At 42.0% G+C, this 12796-nt stretch overlaps 1 protein-coding gene across 1 annotated transcript in view; it reads right to left on the bottom strand.

Annotated features, from left to right (window-relative positions):
• The window catches only part of LOC123752374 (uncharacterized), a 92367-nt gene that overhangs the window by 8209 nt on the left and 71362 nt on the right, over positions 1–12796 (bottom strand). The window contains exon 4 of the mRNA XM_069307095.1: positions 6185–6373. Coding sequence (XP_069163196.1) covers positions 6185–6373 — 189 coding nt within the window. The remainder of the gene's footprint in view (positions 1–6184; positions 6374–12796) is intronic.

The raw sequence follows: 12796 nt of genomic DNA on the forward strand, positions 1-12796 counted from the left end.
GTTTACTAGAATTGGATGTGACAAAGGCTATAGGTCCAGATGGAATCTCCCCTTGGATACTAAAGGAAGGAGCAGAAGAACTGTGCCTCCCGCTCTCCATGGTGTATAACAAATCACTGGCAACAGGGGAACTGCCAGAAATTTGGAAAGCAGCTAACGTAGTCCCGATATACAAGAAAGGGGATAGACAGGAGGCACTGAATTACAGACCAGTGTCCCTAACCTGCATACCATGCAAGTTGATGGAGAAGATTGTGCGAAGAAAGCTAGTGGAACATCTGGAGCGAAAGAACTTTGTAACACAGCATCAACATGGATTCAGGGATGGCAGGTCCTGCCTCACAGGGTTACTTGAATTCTACGACCAGGCAACAAAAATAAGGCAAGAAAGAGAAGGGTGGGCAGACTGCATATTTTTGGATTGTCAGAAAGCCTTTGACACAGTGCCACACAAGAGGCTAGTGAAAAAACTGGAGATGCAGGCTGGAGTGAAAGGGAAGGTACTCCGTTGGATACAGGAGTACCTAAGTAACAGGAGACAACGAGTCAGTGTGAGGGGTGAGGTCTCAGATTGGCGAGACGTTACGAGTGGAGTACCGCAGGGGTCAGTCCTTGGACCTATACTGTTTCTGATATATGTAAATGATCTTCCAGAGGGTATAGAATCGTTTCTCTCAATGTTTGCCGATGATGCAAAAATTATGAGGAGGATTGAAACTGAGGACGATAGTAGGAGGCTACAAGATGACCTAGACAGACTGAGTGAATGGTCCAACAAATGGCTGTTGAAGTTCAACCCGAGTAAATGCAAAGTAATGAAACTAGGTGGTGGAAATAGGAGGCCAAACACAGGATACAGAATAGGAGATGAAGTACTTAATGAAATGAACAGAGAGAAAGATCTAGGAGTTGATATCACACCAAACCTGTCTCCTGAAGCCCACATAAAAAGAATAACGTCTGCGGCATATGCGAGGCTGGCTAACATCAGAACAGCGTTCAGGAACCTGTGTAAGGAATCATTCAGAATCTTGTACACCACATATGTAAGACCAATCCTGGAGTATGCGGCCCCAGCATGGAGCCCGTACCTTGTCAAGCACAAGACGAAGCTGGAAAAAGTACAAAGGTATGCCACTAGACTAGTCCCAGAACTAAGAGGCATGAGTTACGAGGAAAGGCTGCGGGAAATGCACCTTACGACACTGGAAGACAGAAGAGTAAGGGGAGACATGATCACAACCTACAAAATCCTCAGAGGAATCGACCGGGTAAACAAGGATAAACTATTCAACACTGGTGGGACGCGAACAAGGGGACACAGGTGGAAACTGAGTACTCACATGAGCCACAGAGACGTTAGAAGGAACTTTTTTAGTGTCAGAGTAGTTAACGGATGGAATGCATTAGGCAGTGATGTGGTGGAGGCTGACTCCATACACAGTTTTAAATGTGGATATGATAGAGCCCAGTAGGCTCAGGAATCTGTACACCAGTTGATTGACAGTTGAGAGGCGGGACCAAAGAGCCGAAGCTCAACCCCCGCAAGCACAAATAGGTGAGTACAAATAGGTGAGTACACACACACACACACACACACACACACACACACGCACACACACACACACACACACACACACACACACACACACACACACACACATACACACACACACACACTCACACACACACACACACACACACACACACACACACACACACACACACACTCACCCACACCCACATACACACACACTTTTTTTTTTTTACTGCAAGGCGCGTGGCGTTGCAAAGTTTTGGCTGGTTGATATTTCGCAACATGATAATTGGCACGCCAATTTTCAATTGCAGTACGTGTGGTGATATCCCTGGCAGATCGAGTGAGTTCAAAAATTCTGTTGGATCATTAACCGCTTCATCTGCTTCTTCAACAGTGTCGACGGACTTGCATGTGACTGCCTCGCTTTGAATGTTAGACTGAATAATATTGTTAAGTTCGTAGACGTCTTTGTTCTTGGCCGCAAGAATAGCTCGTTCACTCAGCCAATCGTCATTCATATAATTGGATTGAATGTTGGGAAATACTTTTTCAACCAATTCTTCTTTTGACGTCACTAAATTGTAGAAGTTATGAGGCAATGAAATTCGTCCTGAGGTCAGATCAACCGGCACATTTCCGTTCCCAATTTCCATAAATTGACAAGAGAATATCTTAGCTGATGGATCGTTTTGCAGCTGGACACACATATTTGTAGTTAATTTTAACGTCTTTATGTGGCGCCACAAAGTAGAGTATTTCAGCCCAGCATTTATTTCGTCTGCTGGTGTCGATCGAGGAATTACAGGTAATGTTTGCTTGGTATCTGCAAACAATATTAATGCGGTCCCAAATGGTCTGATGTTTCCACGCAAATCTTGCAATGATCGATCAAGAGCCTCGATCGATTTTTTTGGGGCCATTATGCATTCATCCCAAACAATAAGTTTGCATTTCTGCAAATACTTTTCCTATGCCGGATGCTTTGGAAATGTTGCATGTGGGAGTTTCAATGAATTGCATGTTCAATGGCAATTTCAAAGCCGAAGTAGCAGTTCTTCCATCTGGTAGCAATGTCGCAGCTATTCCGAACGATGCAAGAGCTACGGTTAGACCATTTTGGGATCGAAATGTTGCCAGAATTAATCTAATTAGGAAGCTTTTACCAGTTCCTCCTGGCGCATCTAAGAAGATATCTCCAAGCACATTACTGACAGTTTGAATTATTTGACTGTAGATGCCTTTTCTCTCTAGCGTTAGATTAGGAATATTTGAGTGCACATACGACAACAGATCACCCGTGTTGTAACTTTGTTCACGACACAATTCTACATCGAACGAAGCAGCAGCAGATCGATTCGGTGATGGCATTTCTAATTGCTAGAAAACCTTGTTCACGATTTCTAAACACAAATCTTCAATTATTATCAACGCTTCGTTGTACATTTTTGCTGTGAAATCCATGTTCATATTTTAATTTTCCTGGCGTATTCGACGGACTGTTCGATACAAATACACTTCAGCCATGTGCGATTTATATTTCTCCCATAACTCTGTTGGAGATGAAGGAGAGTCGGTGGTCAATTTGATTGCAAACAATGCACGAATTTGATTTGGATGTGACGTGTTGGACGCATATTAATGCATAGATCCCACTGTCAGTCGTTCTCCAATAAATTGAGAGCTTGATATGCACTACGGGAAGTGGTATGTGTTACGCCGCTGACAAATCTCAATTGCTGGAAAGCCGTTGGACCGATCACATTTACCAACAACATACGAAGAAAGAAGCATTGATCTTGATTGGGATGCACAATGTACAGTCTGCCTATCGTAGTTTATTTGAATATGCCAGGTCGTCCGTCGACTCGCTCTCCTCGTTTGCGTCGTTCATATGATTTTCTACTGGCATTCTACGTATAATTTGTAGGCACTTCCGAATACAGCAGTATTTTCGCAATCGCGTCATTTTGACATAACGTGAAGAAAGCAGTTAACGTTCTAGCCGGTGGATTCATAGCTGTTTGTTGCACATTTGCAGCTGTGAAATTAACGTGTTGTCCATTTTCTTGTTTTCAAAACAAAAACAAAAAATATTAACTAAAAATTTCAATTCAAACGCAGATAAATCGACACAGCTCAATTTCACCACCAATTGCACTGAAAAATAAGAAGAACAGTTAAAAAAACGAAATGAAAAACAATGAAAGAAGAAACAAATAAACTATACCCACGAAATGAACGGTATGGTAAACAACGCAGCTCAATTCCAATGCAATGTCACATAAAATAATTAAATCAAAATGAAAATAAATCAAAATTTATGAAAATTCAATATATCAATGCAATTGGAAACATTGAAATGGAATCGTAACATATTTTGCCTAGCGTGTGTTGCTCTTACATGCAACAGATGGCGCTGTTTTTCAAAAAAGCATGTTTTTACCTGTCACAGGTGTGGCATTAAAATAGTAGATATATAAAAACATGCACATATTCGAATGGAACGTTGTGTCAAAGTTTCAAAGAAATCAGTGAAGAACTTTGTAGATCACAGCATGTGTTGCTCTGACATCCAACAGAGGGCGCTTTTTTTCAAAAAAAGCATGTTTTTTCCTGTCACAGGTGAGGTATTTATATAGTAGGTATTTAAAAACACTCGCCTATTCGAATGCAACGTTGTGTAAACATTTCAAAGAAATCGGTGAAGAGGTTTCGAAGATTTCCCTCACATGAAAAAAACTGTTATTTTTTAAATCATGTTTTTTTTCCGTCACAGACGTGACATCTATATAGTATGTATATAAATGGAACGTTGTGTGAAAATTTCAACACAATCGGTGAAGAACTTACGGAGATTAGCGATTTTGAACAAACGAACATTTCCATTTTTATTTATATAGATTGATAGGAATGTATTATGTAAGATGGATATTTAATTTACAGTTACTTATATTCAGGGCATTTCATACCCCTGATGTGTTTTGTTTCCGTCTTCTCTGTCAGACGTAGGAATATCCTTGTTGCTCACAGAGCTGGAAAACTCTTGGGTTAATTATATAATATATAATATAGAGCTAGTTATTAGCTATTCTGAGAAATGTTAAAGTACCTAGTAATGAATGTCTGTGAAGACGTATATTTGGTGCTGTACGATCAGTTGAGTATCTCTCAAGGCAGCGATCTTGAGAGCGCTCCTGCTCGTTCTTCTCTGGCTGGCTGGTGCTCAGTGCGGTCACACACGACCATGTGGGTTCTGTTCATCCTCCTCTTCCTCCTCTCTTTTCTCTCCGTAACCTGTGTATAAGCTAAGTACCTACTTCTTGTGTATAGTATTAAATGCCACCGAGTTCTAGGTTATTTAATGGTGACTCCTTAAGCCAGGGTTTGAGCCCCACTTAAGAGGGGTGGTTTAAGGTGACCGACCACGTGTCTTGTTTGCAAGTGCTACCTATATGTGTTTACAAGTGTCCCTTCAGGAAAAGTAGTCTTTACTCTAGTTGCAGTTTGTAAGTTTTGCATCCTGCCTATGTAGGTGCAAGGATTTTAACGTAAAGTAGAGTGGTAAAGTAATTGATTGTAGTTTTGTATATGGGGGTTATTAGAGGATTTAATAAATAAGGATAAAGTTTAGGAGGATCCTTTCATCCAGTTTGGAGTGGAGTAGGTGATTAACCGTAGACAACAGACTTTCACTTATTAATTGCTGGGAATGATCTTCCCTGGGGGCCGGGCGTACGTATTTCCAATATTTTAGGAATTTCTTGACTTTAGCTATTGGCCCTCACAGAACAACCACCTGCCCCTCATAACAGTAGTGTTGGAGGAGTGTTGGTGGTGGTAATGGTGGCAGTAGTGATGGAGGAGTCTTAGTGGTGGTAATGGTGGCAGTGGTTTTGGAGGAGTAGAGGTGGTGGAAATAGTGGCTGTAGTGTTGGAAGAGTAGTGGTGGTGGTAATGGTGGCAGTAGTGTTGGAGGAGTGTTGGTGGTGGTAATGGTGGCAGTGGTTTTGGAGGAGTAGAGGTGGTGGAAATAGTGGCTGTAGTGTTGGAAGAGTAGTGGTGGTAGTAATGGTGGCAGTAGTGTTGTTGGTGTAGTGGTGGTAGTAATAGTGACAGTAGTGTTGTAGGTGTAGTGGTGGTAGTAATAGTGACAGTAGTGTTGGAGGTGTAGTGGTGGTAGTAATGGTGGCAGTAGTGTTGTAGGTGTAGTGGTGGTAGTAATAGTGACAGTAGTGTTGGAGGTGTAGTGGTGGTAGTAATGGTGGCAGTAGTGTTGTAGGTGTAGTGATGGTAGTAATGGTGGCAGTAGTGTTGTTGGTGTAGTGGTGGTAGTAATAGTGACAGTAGTGTTGGAGGTGTAGTGGTGGTAGTAATAGTGACAGTAGTGTTGTAGGTGTAGTGATGGTAGTAATAGTGACAGTAGTGTTGGAGGTGTAGTGATGGTAGTAATAGTGGCAGTAGTGTTGTAGGTGTAGTGGTGGTAGTAATAGTGGCAGTAGTGTTGTAGGTGTAGTGGTGGTAGTAATAGTGACAGTAGTGTTGGAGGTGTAGTGATGGTAGTAATAGTGACAGTAGTGTTGGAGGTGTAGTGGTGGTAGTAATGGTGGCAGTGATGACTGAAGTTAGAGAGAGAGAGAGACTCACCTCCAGAAGTAAGACCCGCGCATGGTCCTAGCAAGGGTAATGAGGTGGTCCAGCTGGTGGTCGGAGAGAGGGATGGCGCGAGGGACCACAAACTGCTCCACCTTCACTCTGTGATGACGGAGGTCACGGATCATGTCCTCGCAGCCGGCCGCTGTCATGGTGGCGCCGGGGTAGCTTATCGTCCCGTACCTGTTGGTCACCATACATCTGTAGTCAGTTGGTCCACACTCATCACACCTGGTCCACACTCATCACACCTGGTCCACACTCATCACACCTGGTCCATACTCATCACATCTGGTCCACACTCATCACACCTGGTCCACACTCATCACACCTGGTCCACACTCATCACACCTGGTCCATACTCATCAAACCTGGTCTATACTTGTCACACCTGGTCCACACTCATCACAGCTGGTCCATACTCATCACACCTGGTCCACACTCATCACACCTGGTCCACACTCATCACAGCTGGTCCACACTCATCACAGCTGGTCCACACTCATCACACCTGGTCCATACTCATCACACCTGGTCCACACTCATCACACCTGGTCCATACTCATCACACCTGGTCCATACTTGTCACACCTGGTCCACACTCATCACAGCTGGTCCATACTCATCACACCTGGTCCATACTCATCACAGCTGGTCCATACTCATCACACCTGGTCCATACTCATCACACCTGGTCCACACTCATCACACCTGGTCCACACTCATCACACCTGGTCCACACTCATCACAGCTGGTCCACACTCATCACACCTGGTCCACACTCATCACAGCTGGTCCATACTCATCACACCTGGTCCACACTCATCACAGCTGGTCCACACTCATCACACCTGGTCCACACTCATCACAGCTGGTCCACACTCAACACACCTGGTCCATACTCATCACACCTGGTCCACACTCATCACACCTGGTCCATACTCATCACACCTGGTCCATACTTGTCACACCTGGTCCACACTCATCACAGCTGGTCCATACTCATCACACCTGGTCCATACTCATCACAGCTGGTCCATACTCATCACACCTGGTCCATACTCATCACACCTGGTCCATACTCATCACAGCTGGTCCATACTCATCACACCTGGTCCATACTTGTCACACCTGGTCCACACTCATCACAGCTGGTCCATACTCATCACACCTGGTCCATACTCATCACAGCTGGTCCATACTCATCACAGCTGGTCCATACTCATCACACCTGGTCCATACTCATCACACCTGGTCCATACTCATCACACCTGGTCCATACTCATCACAGCTGGTCCACAGTTATCAAAGCTGGTGAACACCCACCATAGCTGGTGAACACCCACAATAGCTGGTGAACACCCACCATAGCTGGTGAACACCCACCATAGCTGGTGAACACCCACCATAGCTGGTGAACACCCACCATAGCTGGTGAACACCCACTATAGCTGGTGAACACCCACCATAGCTGGTGAACACCCACCATAGCTGGTGAACACCCACCATAGCTGGTGAACACCCACCATAGCTGGTGAACACCCACCTGAGCTGGTGAACACCCACCTGAGCTGGTGAACACCCACCATGCTGGACCAAACCCTTCAGAGCTGATTCACACCTGCTACAGCTGCATTACACCCGCAATAGTCTATTTTTGCTACAACAGTCTTTCACTGTGACGATGTTAACACATCTGTCGATCGCAGATCGTGTAGCTTCCTTCGTACTAAAGGAGTTTCTTTCCTCAGAATATGTGAGAGATTCGTTGGACGGCGAAATGCAGTCCACATGGAGTGGCGAGCAAGGGCAGTCATTAAGAAGGGAAGGGAAAGGAACTATCAACAAAGTACACCAAACAATTGTTACTATATAACACTGGGAAGGTATCAAGATAAGGATTTTGGAATGTGGTGGGGAAATGAATGGTTCCCAACCACTTAAACGATCGGGAATTGAGCAGCGACCTGCATGAAGCGAGACTGTCGCTCTACCCTCCACCCTAAGTGATTGGGTGCAGTCCTCAGGAATGCAAGGCTTGTTTCGGTCGGAACAAGAAAGGACCTGGTCGTTGAAGACAGTGAAGTGTTGATAGTAGCAAGTGAGCTACTGGTGCTGGAACGACGTATCCCGGGGTGGTTATGTTGTGTTCATAGATGGTGAACATTTACCAGGATCGAACGTAGGGTTGTATTCAGCACTAAATAATTCATATATTTCTAAAAAACAAATCATAGCCTCTTTGGTGGTTGGTTGATGAAAAAACATTATATGACAGCCTGCTCTACTGATTTTTAACTCTCTACAGGTCGATAAAGTTAGACAGCAAAAAAAAATAGAAATATAAAAGACTAAACACAGCTCTTTGTTTGACCCATTCTAGAATAGAACACACTCCCTTTCACAACATCTTAGCTTACCTGATAAGAAATATATGAGCATCTAGTGATTGCAGGTCATACTTTTCTTTTCAGCAATTCTTTGAAAAGTGTGGTGTGGTATGCTTTGTCAAATTCCTTGGAGAAATCAAGAAACATTGTAAGAATTGAGTTGCTCTGTGAGTCGTAGTGCTGAATAGTTTCTAATACCAAAAAACTGCATCACAGAAATCTGTTTGCATGCAGCATGTAAGTCTGAAGTTTCTAATTCATATATATATATATATATATATATATATATATATATATATATATATATATATATATATATATATATATATATATATATATATATATATATATATATATATATATATATATATATATTTTCACGGTACTAACCAAAATCTTATAAAAACTCAAATATTAAACAAATCTAAATACCAAAAAATGTATTATATGTCCTAAATAAAAAGATTATACAAATGTACAATGTCAAGACTTAAAATAAGTAAGAAAAGGCAAAGACATGGTAAACTAAACAAAATTATAATAAAATTAAACTGCCAGAACAAACTATAAATCAAACTACAGGTCCTACTGTGCACTATACAGTGTACAATTGAACAGCCGAAGGTTGCTATTTAACAGAGGCCGCAGTTCCTTTATATATAAGGATTCCATTACTCTCAAATCTGACTGGCCATTCATACAAGTGTTCAGAATTTTAAAATAAGATTCCAGCAGAGAATGAGTCAGTCCTAAAAGATACTCCCCGGTGCTCAAGTATCCTAATCTTAAAGTTCCGAATGGAACTTCCGATATATCCAGCATTACAGCTGGGGCCTAGCTTGTTTCCTGCGCAAACTCGAGTCTCGCTTCAAGCCATACAATGAGATGATGCTATCGACCCTAGCACTGTCCACAGACGTGCTACCCCGGCCAGGGTAACATTTCTGGACTACTGATGACTGGGGCTCTCACATTAGCCCAAACACTAGATGTCGGTTGCTGGTTACCAAACTTAAGTTCGCACACTTAACAAGTGTACTGGTCTCCACAGGCATAAGAGCACTATTGTAAGTGAACTGGTGAACCATCTCCTCACACGTGTGATAGTATCCCTGGCAGATCGAGTGAGTTAAACAATTATGTTGGATAACTAACCACTTCATCTGCTTTCTCAACAGTGTCGACGTCGACGAGTGGTGATTTTGGTCCCTTTATTCTTTACCTGGAGTTGGGCAGTAGGCAAGGCTGCATCCACTTGAGACGCTGGTGAAATTATGCTGTAAACATTTTGGACTTTGCAGTATTGTACTTGTGTAGATTCTCTACCTCCTATTCTAGGATTAAAATAATTTGTTTTGACAAATTTACACAGTGCATCATGATGTTTGCCTCTTCTGCACCAATTGTAGATGTTCAGTGGGGTGTCACAGCTGTTAGTATTATGAGTTTTGAGACACCTAGTACATCTGTGTATCTGTGTCAATCGCCTGACTCCGGTATCTCTATTAGGGTAATCAGTACATTTGTACATTTTTGATTGCAGAACAAACAACATCCATCCAACAGGTCGTTTAGGGGTCACTGGTTTAGGTGTAACTGCAACTACTGGTTGTGAAGGTTTTGCTGTTTGCATTTGCTTGTTGTTTTGTTTCTTCCAACTTGGGGTGGAAGTGTTCGGTGTACTCTTGGGAGCAGCTATTGGGCTCTTGGGAGTACTTACTGGACTCCAGGGTCTCTTGGTAGCACTTGTGGTGCTCTTAGGTCTTACTGAGGAATCAGTGTTTGACCTGTTGTTATTACATTGGTTATTAGTACCCGTATTACCTAATGACTGTGTCACTTTAGGAGTTTCAGGTATGGTACCTAATATGGGTACAGTTTCTGTGGGTTCAGAATAGACATTATGTGCCTGGTTTGCTGGTATATTTATTATGTTACGCAAACCTGTATATATATCCTGCATTGACAGGACATTACCATTCTGGTATAAATATAATTCGTTGAGCATCTCACCAGACAGTTTTCTCTGGATGATAATTTTCGACATCCACTCAGCAGTGGGGTGATCCACCTCCTTGCTAAAGGATCTTAACAGTGACTCAAGCTGAAAACTAAAAGCTTGTAAGGAGTCAACTGTCTGATCTGGTTGAGATAAGTCTAGTAGTTGGTGCATGATGTTGATGATAGTCTTCTCATTGTCAGCACTTGCCTTAGGGAGCTGGATGGCTTGATTGATGCTGATCGGTTCAGTATCCCCCGTAGGATGCCGGTGTGAGTGATTATGACAATCACTAGTTTTGCTTAAGGCTTCTTGCTTATCCTCAGCTTTTACTCCAGCTTCAGCTGCATCTTCATCTTCTGTTTCAAATTCACTCAAATCAAGATAACCAAGATACATAATCACTGGCTGTTGCAGCTGCACTTGCAGTTTCATCTGTAGCTTCACTTGGTTTTCTGGGTTCATGTGGAAGACTGGTCAATTCAGTAGCCTCATGTATTGCATTTATAGAATCCAGGGAATATAGAGATGAGCTCTCTGAAAGTGGTTCTGACTCTGTTAAGGTATTATTATGTAAAGTTGTGTTAGATGAAACTGTAGAAAATGAAGGTTGAACTTCAGTTGTTGATCCTGTGTAAGGGTCACATATAATTAGAGGAATCTCCTCATTTTGAGGTAGCTCATGTACTTCATCTGAGCTGAGTGCTTGCTTGGGTGTAAGTGTACCATAAATATGTCCTGCTCCAGCAGGAACATTTTGTGTTGCAACCCACTTTTTTTATAGTAGATTAACTTGGCCTGGATTTTGTCTTCAAAGTCGGCTAGGTCAGACATGATTAGATCTATGTCATCTAGATCAATATCACTGACATGGAGTGTGTTGATCTACAGTACAATAATTTCTTGTATATGCTTAAATTGCTGGTTAGCTATCTCTGCTGAGATTTCCAGCGATGTGAGATCAACTGAGTCTGTTTTCACCCAGCTGTCACATTGGTTGATTAACTCTGTCAAATGACATTGTAGGCCTTTCAGCCGTATTTTAGTTGTTTTCTAGTCTAGTCATGTTGACTATGGGTTGAAGCTTTATGGAGCTTATATAGCTACTTGGACAGCTATGATACTTGCTCTTATGTGTAGAGCAGGTATGGTTATTGACAACCTAATATTTTCTTTGTTTGGCTGATTGTAATTTACCTCGTTTGGAGGTTGGCTACCTACCTAATAATAAGTAACTAATATTTGAGTAGTACTCTGCTGTCTCTACAGAGGTTCCTAGGCTTAGCTCCTCAAAATCAGCTTTGGATGAGCAGTGACACATAAGTAACACTCAAAGATGAACATAGACATATGTAAGAAAATATAATTACACAATTGTATAAAATAAGAGGTTTCACCCTACTTGGAGTCAGCACAATGTTAAAAATTATTACACCAGTACTGTCTAACAGTACTAGTTAGGTAATAATTCTACCTATTAATGCAGCTAATGGTTTAGGCTGAATTTGTACAAATCTTAGTACAATTGCAGTCTAAAATATCCTACCTCTGTTGGGTTGGCATAACTACAATAAATGGTGCAAAAATGTGTAAATATTAGTGCTATGTTTTTTTAGATTTTTGTAATTTTACATAATATATACACGTGTAAGAAAATAAGTGTATGAGAAATTTAATGAACAGAAGATTATTAATTATGTTTGGCAAGTATTCTACTGCCGTAAATAATGTTTAACACCTGACAGAACTTCCTAATTGAGGAATATAATGTTAACAGGGTTAGTAATGATTTGTCGGGAAACCGACACACACACAACCACACACACACAAATAACACAGTCTCCCCTAGTCTGTACTCCCTTCAGGATGGAAAATGGGAGACTCCGTGACGTCATCGACTCCGTGACGTCATCGAAGTCATCGTATATTTACATTATGAAACATTGTTAATAGACTAGTTTAGTCTCTAGAGTTAACAAAAAAGTAATCAATAAGACTGAATATAATTATTTACACAGTATTGTAGCTAGGTTCCCTTGTTAATGTAAAATTACTTTGAGAGAGGAACCAGCTTAAGGGCGTTGGCCCGAGTCGAGGGAGGCGCACTCCATAACACAACAACAACAAAACATGGGATCAGCCTACCACGCTGTTTTAGAACTGGTGTAACAGCAAGACACCCCATTTACGTGTCAACACCAGCAACACAGCCTAACA

Source organism: Procambarus clarkii, chromosome 59 (genome assembly GCF_040958095.1).
Source record: "Procambarus clarkii isolate CNS0578487 chromosome 59, FALCON_Pclarkii_2.0, whole genome shotgun sequence".
NCBI lineage: Eukaryota > Metazoa > Arthropoda > Malacostraca > Decapoda > Cambaridae > Procambarus > Procambarus clarkii.